General features: G+C 34.7%; 1 protein-coding gene across 2 annotated transcripts in view; it reads left to right on the top strand.

Moving 5' to 3' along the window:
- Positions 1-16,097, top strand: part of LOC126884780 (uncharacterized) — a 196,342-nt gene that overhangs the window by 142,002 nt on the left and 38,243 nt on the right. For both annotated transcript variants that reach the window (XM_050651007.1, XM_050651006.1), the window contains exon 3: positions 12,910-12,981. In XM_050651007.1, coding sequence (XP_050506964.1) covers positions 12,910-12,981 — 72 coding nt within the window. The remainder of the gene's footprint in view (positions 1-12,909; positions 12,982-16,097) is intronic.

The raw sequence follows: 16,097 nt of genomic DNA, 5'->3' as shown, positions 1-16,097 counted from the left end.
TGTGCAAAAATCCGAATGCCACCTCTCACATCCAAAAATACAAGTTTTTTAACAGATTAGTCCTGGTCTAATAATAAAATTGGCTTTGTTTTAATAGCGTTTTGTAGTCTTTGAAAGAAAACATTTGGGTTTGTTTATTTATTTTTAAACAACTATGTTTGCTTTTGCTAGGTTCGCGAGAAACTGGTGCTCTTTTCTTCAAAGTTGCCCATTATTAAAAAAACTAATTTAATCCATAAGTTTGTCCCTCACTGTCTATTAACATCAACTTCTGTATTGGGACCGTGCAAGTTCGGCAAAGCGACCCCTATTTCTTCGCTCTGTACTTTTATTCGCACTTTTAATTATATTGGCCAATTATATTAGTCCTGGTTACTGGATAATTGTCAAGGCCATATTCCAAAAAAATAGTAAGAAGAAAAAATAAGATTCAGGTTATGTTATGAAAACGTGAACAATTGTATGTAGTAAATAAAATTAGTTATTAAAATGCAGTACTGCACTCAAAATACAATTAGTTAAATTTACCTTTATATAATAATTGCATATCATATCAATATTGTGGAGCAATATATAATTAGGCATTCCAAATCACGTGATATAATATGGCTGCTTCATATTTAATTTGCTGTCACAATTTCACAGATTTCGCTACACAGTTAACAAAAAAACAAAACCAAACAGGATATTCTTTACAAATTTGTCAATATTTAATGTAAACATTAGATACGCGATGACCACCCCCCTTATCTATGTCTATGGCCATGTCAGTTTAGCCATCCAACGGCCACCACTGACAGTTCATTGGAATCCCTAATTGTTCTGCTTCAATGACAGAAGGTATGAAATATACGTCAATTTGACAATTTCAATTGACAATATGAATTATTTAAGATAGTTGCAATATTTCTCCGCGACTCGCGCACGTTCGTTTCGCGTTTCCCTTCCAAGTACTTGCACACCGCGAATAGGGTTAGACATTTAATAGTACACTGTGCCAGGTTGTCACCTGTCTCAAAAAACTTTTGTCAAGTGAAAAAATCTCTCTTGCCATTTTTTGTATGAAAAATTCCGCTTTTATGTCTTCTTTTTCTTCTTCTTCTTCTTCTTCTTCTTCTTCTTCTTCTTCTTCTTCTTCTTCTTCTTCTTCTTCTTCTTCTTCTTCTTCTTCTTCTTCTTCTTCTTCTTCTTCTTCTTCTTCTTCTTCTTCTTCTTCTTCTTCTTCTTCTTCTTCTTCTTCTTCTTCTTCTTCTATTAGGCCTCTTGGCCTGTTCTTAACCGATTTTGATCTTGTATTCGTAGCTGTGATGTTGACTGCCAGCTATCTCTCCACCTTTTAAAGGGCCTTCCTATTGGTCTCTTGCCTGTTGGCTTCGAATCCCTGGCTATACGGGCTATTCTCTCGCTGTCCATTCTCGTCACATGCTGATTCCACTCTCGTCGTCTCTATCTTCCCCACCGTACTATATCTTGTATGTTACAAAGATCTCTTATTCTGTCGTTCGGTATTCTGTCTCTCAGTGTTTTCCCAGTTATTGACCTCAACGTCATCATTTCTGATGTTCTCAGTATCCTCTCGGTTTCTGCTGTGTCACATCTTGTTTCTATCGCGTACGTCATGATCGGTCTTACACATGATTTGTATATTCATTATTTTCCCTTCCAGCCTTATATCTTTGTTTCTCCAGATGACATCCCTCAGACATCCTGACACGTAATTTTATTTGCTTGCTTTCGGACGCTCTCTTTAACATCTCCATAACTACATATTTCGATTCCCAGATATTGGAATCTCGAGACTTGTTCAATTAGTTCGTTGTTAATTACTAATTTGCATCTTATGGGTTCCCTTGACACTACCAGGGATTTTATCTTAGCTGTTGATATTTTCATGTTGTAGTTCTTCTCCACTGTATTGAAAGTTTGTGCCATTCGCTGTAGGTTATCCTCGTTATGGGAGATTAAGATTGCGTCGTCAGCATAACAGAGGATTTTTATTTGTTTTTCTGCCATCTTATATCCTTTTCCAGTACCTTTAATGTTTTCTATGATTTTGTCCATTACTAAATTAAAAAGCAATGTGCTCAAGCTATCCCCTTATCTGATTCCCGAGTTGATTTCTACTTCCGATGTTAGTTCATTCTCGACTTTTATTCTGGTTTTGTTCTTCGTATTAATGTCTTTAATTATCCTTATCATCTTGTTGATCTGATTTTTCTCCTTTAGCAATCTTAGCATATCTTCCAATCTTACACAATCGATTTTATATAAAAAATAAAACATCTTAACGCGTATTTTACATGTGGTGGAGGAACATTATAGAACATTCGCCAAAATTTACGGCAGACCTAATAAGCGAAGACAGGGAAACAGTCAAATCCATAGTAGGTCTGCTAACAGGGTAGAGGGTATCTACTGTAAGCTGAATAGGCTGTTGAATCTGATAGGATTGGCAGATGATGAACTATGCAGATTCTGTCACCTAAAACACGACGTGCGGTTCTTTACATTAGACGAACAAATGCCGCAGGCAAAGAACTACATGGACGGTTCAGTCTTGAAGCTTTTCAGACTTTTTAAAAAGGTTCAGAGTATAGCCTGAGAAGTGCAGTAGATCTAAAAATACCGCAGTTGAATAGGCCAAAAGCCGCCTTATTGAATCTATTTATACGTAGCACGTATTTTTAATTTCTGTAATACATTGTCTGGTAGGCTAGTGTCAACATTTATCAGTTATTTTATGTAGCTATTCTTAACATTTATCTAATGTTAAGAAATATCAAATTAGCGTTTCTTATCCAGATTTAGCCATACGGATCACAGTCACTCTCAGGGAAAAATTGACTCATCCCAGATAACTACGGTATCAAAAGGATTGAGCTCTGGTGGGACTCTTTCCGTATTATCGAGCCTTAGGTGACTTGACAATTGGCATGCAGGTGTATCTCCCAAAAATTTTCGTACACATCTGGCCGTTGCGAGTAGTACAGCTTTCTGCATGGTCTTATACAGATATTCATTTAGACCCAGCTTTTTTATGTTTTCGAGGAGGTTCTTCGGAATGACTCCAGTAGTAGACATAATAATCGGTATTGTCTGGGTACTTTGCATTCTCCATTGGCCTCCAGACCTCTTTACTTGGCGTTTTTTTTTTCAGTAAATTTAGTACGTAGATTATTGTTGTTATTTATCGCCACATCAATAAGTGTTGTTTGTCTTGTTAATTTATTAACTAGTACGAGATCTGGTCTATTATTTGCCACTGTTTGACTGTGAGTACAGTGCGGTCCCAGTATAGCTTGTAGTTGTCATTTTCAAGTATACTCTCTGGGACGTATTGATAATATGGGATATGGTCCGTTTGCAGAAGTCTCAGCTTAATAGCTATCTCTAGATGAAGGATCTTTCCTACTGAGTCATGTCGTTCCTTGTATTCAGTTGCAGCAAATGCCTGGCAGCCCCCTGTAAGATGTTGGATGGTTTCTTGGGCTTGACATGCATATCCGCATATGTCGTTTTGGACCTCAGGGTCTTTGACGATATATTTCAGGTAATTTTTAGTTGGTAGAACCTGATCCTGAATGGCTAGTAATGGACCTTCTGTTTCGAGGAACATCTTTCCTGATGTCAACCAATAGTTCGATGCTATATTGTCGACTTAGTCTTGGCTGACCTCATTGGGATGTCGCCCGTGCAAAGGTTTACCCATACAGTTGCGCATTTTTTTGTACTTTGTAAGGTGGTCTATGCGCAAATCTGGTTCTCTCAGTTTGATCGTTGTTGTGTCATCTACTGCGCAGATAGCGCGATGTAGAGTAAATGTCTCAGCCTGCATCTGAAAATAATTTTATAAATTAGCAATTTGGTTATCTGATTGCTCACCTATATCCAGGGCCATGCTGTGCTATGATGCTGTGAAGCAGTCGCATCAGGCGGCATCACAAGGGGGGCGGCATAATAAGTAAAATCAAAATACAAATTGAACCATTCAATAACTAAAAATATATATAGGACCAAGTGTCAGCCGAAAGTATAAATATTATACATACTGCCCTTATATTTTTCTGACATTGAGGTATACGATTTATAGATTTATGTTTTTACAGCAATGTTTTCTCTAAGCGAAAAATGAAAAGTTACAGACAATCTGGCTATGACCAAATGAAAATTACTGCAAATGAAATTGCAGAAAATCTTGATATAAGTTGATATCTTGATATAAGTTGATTACGAAAAGTCTGTGGATGAGCTCTTAACGTTGGAAGATAAATTTAAAATATATGTTTTCATCTATATTTTAGACATTGTCATTAATGCTTTGATTGATCGATTTTCGCTTCCAGAAGCTCTAAAAATTTAAATTTTTAAAATGATCGTTTTAAATTGAGGAAAATAGATGATAAAACACTAGAAAAATATTATATGAATTTTTATTCAATACTTTCAATCGAAAAAGAATCGGATATAGAGGCAAATGATCTTCTAGAAGAATTTAGTGATATATCCCAAATGATACCAAACTCCATGAAATATTTAGTGGGTTTGAACTATTTGTTCCAAAATAACCTAATTTCTTTATACCTTTATAAATGTTGTATCATTAAGAATTTTATCAACATTCCCTGCTCGGTATCTGGTTGGGAAATAGTTATTTTCCTAACAAGTGCAGAAAGTCATACTTTTCCGCACGCGACTGCAGTTTGCCGAACGACGCGAAGCGGGAGTTGCTAGTTGGAGAGATGCCAAAATTAAAGTCAGAAGAGTGAAATTGTAATTGTTGTAAATTTTATTTAATGTTAATACATATTTAATTTAATTTAAAGTATATTTTGTTTTTTAAATAAAAGTTTTCGTTCATTTTGTGTGGCTTCAGTTAGTAAAAATAAAAGTTAAGTTTCAATAATATTTAATGGCGTAGGCGCAACATTTCGGCTCCTATGCTTTTTAAATGCATTCATTTTTTCGAATCCTGAGAAAACTAATAAATATTTTTCAAAATTTTAACCCAAAATGAAACATTGCATTATTACCGAGGGCAGAAAGTCCCTTAAAATAAACAAAAAGTTTCATTTGAATGAGATATATCTATTTGAAAATAAAAATCACCAAATTTTCTCTTTTTTTTACCCCTGTAACTTATTAGAATAAACATAGAAGTTTTCAGTAACTTTCGGCCCGCGGTAATAACGTTATCTTTTATTCTGCGTTTAAATTTCTCAAAAATGTTTATTAGTTTTCTCAGGATTACCCCCTTAAGGAGCGGCATTTCGAAGACTTGCATCATATTGAAAAGATGTACCGCACAGCTCTGCCTATATATATCATTAGTCCTCTTCCTCCTAAATTCCGTGGTAATGTTGTTCTTTCTACTGCACTTCGAGGATGTTGTTTTTGTGCCTTTGTGAGGTGTGTTCTTACTTTTCGCTGAAGATTTTCTATAGTATAGCCTGTCTTCATTATTAAGCTTGTAGTTTGCTATACAATTTATTATTATTAGTAATAATTTTTCTTTTAACGAAAGTAGAAGTACTCGAAAAATTGCCAATATTTGGGTTATATTCTTTCATTCTATACCTAATTTGTCATTTTATCTGGTTTAATGACAAAGGAGTTGTATTTACAGACGGACAGACAGACATGGATAATTCAAGGTTTTCACATTTTTTCAAAATGGGTCAACACAAAATATAAAATTATATTTTCGACTCCCACACAAACATTTATCGAATCAACTAAAATGAACTTGGTATAATATCACTATCGCAAGGAATAATAAGCCTTTTAGAAAGCGATAGATTCAACTGTAATTACTTTGTTTAATAGTTAAACACGAAATGCAAATAATTGTACCTAATTGTATATTTACTTTGCAGTTGATTATACGGCCAGAGAAGTAGATGTCTCGTATTTGTTTTTGTAAAATTTATGAGTTAATAAAGTGGAGAGAGACATAATTGAAAGTTGAAACCTTTCTACGACTGGTTACTGGTTACATTCAAGAATGCGGTAAATTAAATATGCGGTAGTTGAAACTTGAATTCATTGACGTGTAGAATTATTAGCGATGGATAAGTTCGTTATCGGTACAAATCGTGCATGTAAAAACGGCCATTGATAATTACAGAACGGAAGTTTATGTTAGTAAAATACTACTACTTAATTTTTTTTAATTTATTTCCTATTTCAGAGTCCTTTACATTTTTTTATATGCATCTGTCTTCCAATAATCTATTCTTATACAGTGGTACCTCGATATACGAGCACCCTAATATACGAGTGTTTTGTGAGATACGAGCCGCTGAGCGACCGATGTTTTGCTTTGAGATGAGAGCAAAATTTGAGATACGAGGAACCGCTTTTTATTAAAATTCATGCCTTTTTGACTACCTGCTTCTGACTTGTATTATAAAATAAAAGGTATTTTTACTGGTAATAGATCTTAACGGCCCCGCCATAAAGATCATTTTACGGGTCTGTACTTCTGTGACTATTACTTCTTCTTCTTCTCCTCCGGATGTTGGCGATCAGCATGGCTATCCTAACTTTGCTTGCTGCTATTCTGAATAGTCCGGTTGTCGATGTATTAAACCACTTTCTCAGGTTTTGAAGCCAAGATATTCTTCTTCTCCCTGGTCCTCTCTTTCCAAATACCTTGCCTTGAAGAATGAGTTGCAACAGCTCTGTTCATTCCTCATAACATGGCCAAGATATTCTAGTTTGCGCTCTTTGATTGTGTTAATAATCTTGCATTCCTTGCCTATTCTACGTAGAACCTCAACATTAGTCACACGATCCACCCACGAAATTCTCAAAATGCGCCTGTAACACCACATCTCGAATGCCTCGAGTTTTCTCAAAGAAGCCTCGGAAAGTGTCCAGGCCTCTACTCCGTATAATAACGTAGAAAATACATAGCATCTGATGATAGAGATTTTGGTAGCAAGAGGTAAATCGTGGCTTCTGAAAAGAGACTTCATCATTATGAACGCTGATCTCGCTTTTCCTATGCGTTGTTTTATTTCGCTTGAGTGGTCCCACTGGCTGTTTATGTTGGTATCAAGGTATGTGTAGCTTTCGACTCTGTCAATTAGTTGTTGGTTAACCAAAAGCTGTGTATTTAATATTTCGCGCTTACTGACCACCATGTACTTTGTTTTTTTCGTATTGAGATCAAGTCCGTATTCTCTACGTATATCTGATATGCGCGACATTATTCTTTGCAAACCATCTAGACTGTCTGCAAGAACTACAGCGTCGTTGGCATATCTAATGTTGTTCAGACGCACTCCATTGACTAATACACCTTCCTGTAGTTCTCCCAGCGCTTGCGCGAAGATACATTGAGAGTATATATTAAACAGCACCGGGGACAGGATGCATCCTTGCCTCACTCCTCTATCTATGGAGACTGCCTTTGTCAATTGGTCATCCACTTTAATATTGGCAGTTTGGTTGTAATAAAAATTATATATGATTCTCAAGTCTCTATCATCTACTCCCGCTTCTTTCAAGATGTTTACGAGTTTATCATGTTTTACTCTATCAAACGCCTTTTTGTAGTCGATAAAACAAATATACACGTCACAGTCAACATCCCTCTATCTTTGCATAAGCACTTGGACAGCGAATAGAGCCTCTCGGGTGCCTAAGGCATCACGGAATCCAAACTGGCATCGCCTAATTATTGATATGGTTTGGGTCCAGTTCTACTCAACGAAGCACTACTACTGCTCCATTAAATGCACGAATAGAATGGACAAAATTACACCAATTGGAATACGAATTGATCAAACATCCAAGAACGATGAGAATTTTCTTAGTTGGACAAGATTAGTGTCACGCGATCATTATATCATCATCATTAGTCGTGCTACAGCCCTAGTTGAGCCTTGACCTTTCCCAGTCTATTTCGCCAGTCGTTTCTGTTCTCCATGTCAGTCTTGGTCTACCTCTACTCCCATTTCATACTGGTACCGCTAATAGGGTTCGTGGAAGGCTAATTTTCATTTGCTCTTGACATATGTCAAGTCTACCTATTTTTATTAATGGGATTACATCTCTACCATTTACTATCGTTCTCCAAATATCATTCTCGCATATTGCACCTATTATTTTTCTTAGTATTTTCCTTTTGAAGACGAACAGACGATTTGCGTCTGTTTTGGAGATAGTCCATGTTTCTGACCCATATATCAGCACTGGTATGATGAATCTACTATATATTGCTGGTTTGGATTTTTTTGGCTTAAATTTCTGTATTTTTAGTTGCCTGTTTGTAATATTTTGATTTCAAAAGCTATAAAATTAAATAAAAATGTATACCTACAGATGTATCTAGCACATGCTGCTAGGGCACCTACTACCATCACGTTAGTTGCAATGCGAGACTAATAGACTGGGTGATTTAAGCTTGGTTCAGAGATAGCAACCTATGCATTCTCTGATGAGCCTCTAAAAAGAGGCGAAATCGTCGATCAGAGTGCTGGCTGCGCTCTCTGAACTAAGTGAAAATGAAGATAGTTTTGGCTTCGCATTGCAACTGAATTAAAATGGTATACATTTTTATTTTTCTATTAGTATTACTCCTATTGAGTAACATAGGTCCATTATTTCCGTTGGAATTTTCCACAGACGGAGTTGTGAATTGCAAATTGTAGAATTCCCTCATGTCTTCTTTGCTTCAGCATCCATCTGGCTTGCAATTTTTAGAAGACGTGGGGGTGTTACTAGGAAAATGGTCCAATAAGTTTCCAATTTGATATTATTTTAAATATTTTTAAATATATACCAAATTGAAAGCTTTGACTTTTAAAATTAAATCTTTCTTCGCAAGAATATGCTTATAACATCAGATTGACCATATTATTTCATTTGCAATAATACCGAACAAATAAAATTGTACAAACACTCATTTAATTACATGACATAACAACAATAGTATGCGGGCAGTAATGGTATCTACCGGTTGGTACTTGGTATGTAAACCGGTGTCAAGAATCAGGTTGAAAAAACTAAAATATATGCATGATCATGGAAGTGGATTGAAGGATAATAAAGAGTTATTTGCTTATGTCTATAACAAGTCATTCAACGGCTATTATATTGTTTCAGTATACAGAATGTTGGATTTTTTGCTCAAGGAAATACCGAGTAGAATTCTTACTGACAGCGATATAATTAAATACGAGGAATTGTTTTTTTTACGAGCATAAGCCAATAAGAGAAGTTTTTGTTTTGTGTTCGCAAATTATTAGTGTAGAAGAAATTTTTCGTAGTTTTTAATAAATATTTGTTATTTCTGCTTATTTGTGTTATGTTATTATTATAAATAATAAACCTAGAAAAACAGTTTTCTTCTCATTATGTCAATACGAGTACATTTCAAGTTTTCACTCCAGATAGTAACTTATAGTAAATCCGAATATAGGTCGACTAGGTCTGGATCCCGCGTATGAAAAAAAAAGTTGATTAATAGCAAGTTGAAAATTTGTTAATAGCTTAAGGGTCTCTAGTCGGACAAAGTTTGATATATGAGAACACTGGAACAGGGGAAGTTTTTATTGTGGAACAGGTTAAAAATTTGGAACGGTCAGACCACGAAAACGTCACATGTATTTTGTCTGACAGAACTTCCAATTGATTTGTTACCATTTCATTAAACTCTCATGCAAAAATTAGGCTGCTATATATCACCAAAAGGGCATTATAATGAGTGGAACACGTAGAAAATGTCAAATGACAGGAATTATGACAGATAATAAATAGCAGTCTCATTTTTGCATGAGAGTTTAATGAACGGGTAACAAATCAATTGGAAGTTTTGTCGGACAAAATACATGTGACGTTTTCGTGGTCTGACCGTTCGAAATTTTTAACCTGTTCCACAATTAAAACTTTCCCTTTTCCAGTGTTCCCATATATCAAAGTTTGTCCGACTAGACACCCTTAAGCTATTAACAAATTTTCAGCTTGCTATTAATCAACTTTTTTTTCATACGCGGGATCCAGACCTAGACCTGCACCCATCTTATCTGCTTTCCGGATGAAACATTTTTTTATTACAGTTCATACCACGTTCATACATAGACAAATACGACACATGGGTTGCCCATCAAAATCGTGTCATAGCTATCCTTAAGGGGGGACCGTAGGGATTGCAATCAATATTTCAAGCACATTTTTTTTTTAAAATGTGGTAGAATTATTTTATTTTTAAATTAAATAAGCATATTCAGTACAATTTATAGATTATTCAAGGAAAAATATTGAAAAATAAGCCAACGGTAGCAAATTTTTAAAGAAACCTCAAAAAACAATGAATTTGATCATGGTAAACAAAAAGTTCAAAAATATTTTATTAGCTTATGAGTAGGGAGCGGATTTTATGCTAAATGCATATTGATTGCATATTTCGCATATTTGGGAACTTTACCAAATTTTGCATATTTTTTAAGAAACGTGCATATTATGGTGTCTATTTAAAAATATTTTTGTCCAAACAAAAAAATTCTAAAATTTTTTAATTTGACACAAAGGACTACCTGATGTCGGCTCATTCACTACATTTTCGCTTTTTTTTTTAGAAGACTCCCGATCTTTACCCACAATAGGATAGGTAGGATGTTAAATGCCCCATTGTTAAAAGAATATTTACACCTGTAAACATCGTTTTACGATTCTCTAATGGAAATTTAAATATGGTTTAAATCAGATCCCGTAAATCAGTAAAATTAGTCACCTTTAGTCGGTCAATGCGACTGTTAAGTTTTTGTGTAAAAGTCCTTTTGTTTATGAATAGTGCAATATACCGAAAGATTCTAGCCTGTTTTATTCCCGGATCAGAACCTATCCCCAGCTTCTTTACACCAATGGAAAATTATTCTGCAAATCATGTAGTAAAATAGTGAGATTGCTTTCTTCCTCTTTTTTCTTTAACAAATAATATTTGGCTGCTTCCTCATCATTTTAAGTTTAAACAGTTTGAAGAAGTATGTGTTATTGTCGTAGGTACCATCTTAGCGAAAATTTTCGGTTACACAACACGTCTGGTCAGAACTACATAAGTAAAAATGCAAGAAGATGAGCGAATCAAAAGTAGAGTTTATCAGTTACCCATTGACAGTAGACAATCGTTGATGACTTCATCCAATGAACAATATTTTAATTCAGATTTATGCGAGGCGATGATTTGTGCATACATGCCTTTGAAAAAACTGGAAAATCCTATGTTTAAAAGTTTTTTGGCAATATATTCCAAGAAAAGTATTCCCGATGAAAGTACATTGAGCAAACATGATTTATTTGTTTTATTGTAGATAGATATGTGGTTTCTTCAAATGCGCATTTTTTGAACTTATTGTGCATATCTTGCGCATATTTCGTAATTTTTTACTGCATATGTATGCGCATATTTCATCAAAATTGCTCGCATATAAATCCGTTCCCTACTTATGAGTTTCTCGAGGTAACGCTGTCGAGGTAAGATTGTTAACTTAAAAATTTGCAAAATTGTTTAAACTAGGATTTAATGTCCTATTAAACTTACAAATTTTCAACAATAGGAGACTTTTTATATAATAACATATAATAATTTATACAGAGTGTAAAAAAATACAGGTCATAAATTAAATCACATATTCTGGGACCAAAAATAGTTCGAATGAACAATGAACCTAACTTACCTTAATACAAATATGCACATAAAAAAAGTTACAGCCCTTTGAAGTTAAAAAATGAAAATCGATTTTTTCGAATATATCGAAAACTATTAGAGATTTTTTATTGAAAATGGACATGTGGCATTCTTATGCCAGGAATACCTTAAAGAAAAATTATAGTGAAATTTGTACACCCCATAAAAAATTTATGGGGGTTTTGTTCCCTTAAACCCCCCCAAACTTTTGTGTACATTTCAATTAAATTATTTTTGTGGTACCATTAGTTAAACTCAATATTTTTAAGACTTTTTTGACTCTTAGTATTTTTTCGATAAGGCAGTTTTTTTCGAGTTGCAGCTTCTTTTTTAATATTGTTACATAAAGATTTTATGGGGTTTTTGTTCCTTTAAACCCCCAAATGGTTGTGTACGTTCCAATTAAACTATTACTGCAATACCATTAGTTAAACACGGTGTTTTTAAAACTCTTTTGCTTCTTGGTATTTTTTCGAGAATACACCTTTTATCGAGATGTGGCTTCTTTTTATGATTCAAAATACATATACCTAAAAATGTAAATCATAAATAAATTTTCCTATTATTACCAAGTCTCCATAATCGTACTTAACCATATACAAACATGTGGTGGATTTAACAAATATTCAAAATATCTTGATAAAAACTGACTTTTCAAAAAAGTACTAAGAGGCAAAAAAGTTTTTTAAACATTGTGTTTAACTAATGGTACGACACTAATAATTGAATTGAAACGTACACAAAAGTTTTGGGGAGTTTAAAGGAATAAAACCCCCATAAAATTTTTATGGGGTGTCTAAATTTCACTATAATTTTTTCTTAACATACTGCTGCCATAAGAATGCCACATGTCCCTTTTCAATAAAAAATCTCTAATAGTTTTCGATATATTGAAAAAAATCCATTTTCATTTTGTAACTTCAAAGGGCTGTAACTTTTTTTTGTGCACATTTGTACTAAGGTAAGTTAGGTTCAATCGAACTATTTTTGGTCCCAGAATATGTGATTAAATTTATGACCTGTATTTCCGTTACACCCTGTATAATAAGGGGAAATTATTTTTATTACTTTACCATCCTTTTAGGAGGCAGTTAACAATAAAAGCACTTATTTGTGAGCGTTCTTTACAAGTCTTGCCGAACTATACAATAAACAAATTATATTTGCAATCTAAAATTGTTAGAGCTTTACAGTAATCACTATCTCTTGTTTTACAGATCACCTGATTTTGGAAACTGATCCTGAAAAAGGAAAGGGGGAATTTGCATTCGACAATCCAGGTTTTAAAGGTAAGGCAACTCTTTAATAAAGTTCTGTAACTGTTTTCTTGTGATATGTCTAAGTTAAATATTTTGTACACAACTTTATTATTGGTGTAATAATAATAACATTTTTAATTAACTAACGTTTGCCGTTTCGATTTCCACTGCGGAAGCCGTTTTCAAAAAAGATTATGAAAGAAAAGATATTGTGTTAAAAAAATGTATAACCGCCAAGTTGTTGTTGCCGCCTTTAAAATGTATAACCGCCTATAACACCATAGGCAAGTACGTCAAACACTCAAACCTCAATTTTTTTTCCTTTTTGATAAAACATAATCTCAAGGTTGAGATGATTTTTTATGTTGTATGTTAAAAACATAACCTCAACAACTCATGAACTACGAAGTAAGGCCGATGTCGCAGTGCAGGAAGTTTGCTAGGATGGTGGATGGTAGATGGTAGATACCCGCCTGGCGACCATCCAGCTACTTATACCACGAATAATACAACGACGGTAGCCGCAGTGGCCTCCCACTACCATCTACCCACCCGGTGGTCCGCCAGGCGTCTATCCACCCATATCAGTCGTGTTTGATAATTATCAAACACATCATTATATTATGGATTATAATCCATCCGGGTAGCCTCGCTATGGATTAGGGTGGTGCGAAAAAAGTCAAATTGATAATCCAGTATCGCTATAGTGCGGAAAAGTTGCGATTGGTAATTACAAGAAAAACAAAAATTATTCAAATCGGAATTTATCTTCCGATCCCGCAACGGGCCTAAAGGTTATAAAAAAAATGAAATTTTACCTTTTTTTTTGAATTTTTTTTTTATTCTTCATGTACATTTTATTTATCGCTATAGTAAAATTTATTTACAGTTTGCATGGTTGAGTAATAAAAACAATAGTTTTACGCACTTAACGAATATCTTCCGATCCCGCAAGGTCAATCAAAATCTATAAAAATTTGAAATTGTTGATGAATTTGATAAATTAAAAAACATTTAGTTATCTCATTTTTCTGTTACATTGTGAAGCTCTTCGCTTGTTTATATATTGTACAATAATATTTAAACGACCCAGAACTCACAACAAGAAGGTGGTTGCACTTTTTACTCCACCCACACCCTTCTCTCCATACAACCAATGAGTGTATGGTTTTTACATTATTTACATAGTACATTTCTTTTTCATTTGTTTGTATCCAGCTTTAAACGTCAACTTTGAATTTTGATTTGGTGGTAAAATCTGGCAGCATGGACCTTAATTTAAGTGTTGCCTTGATGAATCCATCTCTTGATTGGGTCCCACATACATTAGACGATACTTCCGTGACCAACTCTACGTACCGCTAGACAGCTTGCGTATGACAGGGATGGTTTTGTACATTCTGGCGTGTTGCCTGATATTAATGTAGGAACTTATATCTTCATTTGAAACGCTTTGAAGAACTGGTGGAGAAGATAGTTTTGCAACATTCCAATCTAATACTTCAGTGTAGTCCTGTGCTTCAAAATTTAAAGTAGGAGGGATGAAATTTATAATGCGTTTGCTCTTGGCTTTAGTATATCCGGCTTTTAACACTCTCCTTAACCCTAGCTCTCGAATGTGTTTCCTTTCTCCCTACTACTTGAAATTTTGAAGCACGGGACTAAACTGAAATAATAGACTGGAATATAATGTTGCAAAACTATTGCAGACTGTTGCAAAACTATCTTCTCCACCACTTCTTCGAAGTGTCAAATAAAGATATAAGTTCTTGCATTACATCGGACGACATACCCAGACTAGAGTGTACAAAACTATCCCTGACATACGCAAGCTGATGAGAGGTGCCTAAAGTTAGTCACGGAAGCATCGTATAAGGCAGGGGAGGCCAACCCGTCGATCGCGACCCCTAGGTCAGTCGATCGATGGCAAGAAAAAATTAACTACCTACCTATCTATTCCCGTCCTAAATATTACAAAAATTCTTAGTCAGTAGATCCCAGAGAATTAGAAAGGCAGACAGTAGATCTCGAGTCCGATTAAGTTGGTCACCCCTGGTCTAATGTATGTGGGCCACAATCAAGAGATGGATTCATAAGGGCAACACTTAAATCAAGGTCCATGCTGCCAGATTCTACCATTAAATTACAATACAAAGTTGACGTTTAAAAGCTGGATACAAGCATGAAAAAGAAATTTACTATGTAAATAATGTAAAAAATCACACTCATTGGTTGGTTGGAGAAAAGGGTGTGTGTGGAGCTAGAAGGGCAACCACCTCCTCTTTGTGAGTTCTGGGTTGTTAAAGTATTGTCATACAATATATAAACAAGCGAAAAACTTCACAATGTAGGAGAAAAATGAGATAACTAAATGTTTTTTAATTTATCAAAATCATCGAACATTTCAAATATTTATAGATTTTGATTGACCTTGCGGGATCGGAAGATATTCGTCAGATGCGTAAAACTGTTGTTTTTATTACTTAACCATGCAAACTGTAAATAAATTTTACTATAGCGATAAATAAAACGTACATGGAGGATAAATAAAAATTTCCGAAGAAAAATTAAAATTTAATTTTTTTTTCATAATCTTTAGGCCCGTTGCGGGATCGGAAGATAAAGTCCAATTTTAATAATTTTTGTTTTGTTTTTCTTGTAATTACCAATCGCAACTTTTCCGCACTACAGCGATACGGGATTATCAACTTGACTTTTTTCGCACCACCCTACTATGGATGAAAGCTGTGCTGTGTATAAAAGAAGGGCCATTTGGGACCCAGCAGACCCACTATGTGACGAAACATGGCTTAAAATATCTGTTTTATTTATTCTTTGCAGTTGCATTAAAAAAAATCCAATATTCAAGTCAGGTGAATTTAGAAAACAATTTTTGCCTTTAAGTCGATTTTTCTCCACTTTCTGAAAAGTTTAGTGAGTGAGTTTTACCTCTTATATGACGATATGCTAAAAAAACAAACCAAATGTAACGTAACAAATGAAACAAACGATTCCTCAGCAGTCAGTTGGATACTGACTTCTGACTTCATTTCACTCTTTCACTGCTTCCAGGATGCAGCGACCCTCCACCATCCACCTTTAAGATCCACCCTCCAAGCCACCATCTAGCATCCTGCAGTGCGGCA

This window comes from Diabrotica virgifera, chromosome 5 (genome assembly GCF_917563875.1).
Source record: "Diabrotica virgifera virgifera chromosome 5, PGI_DIABVI_V3a".
Taxonomy (NCBI): domain Eukaryota; kingdom Metazoa; phylum Arthropoda; class Insecta; order Coleoptera; family Chrysomelidae; genus Diabrotica; species Diabrotica virgifera.
This window is presented reverse-complemented; position numbering and strand designations above follow the sequence as displayed.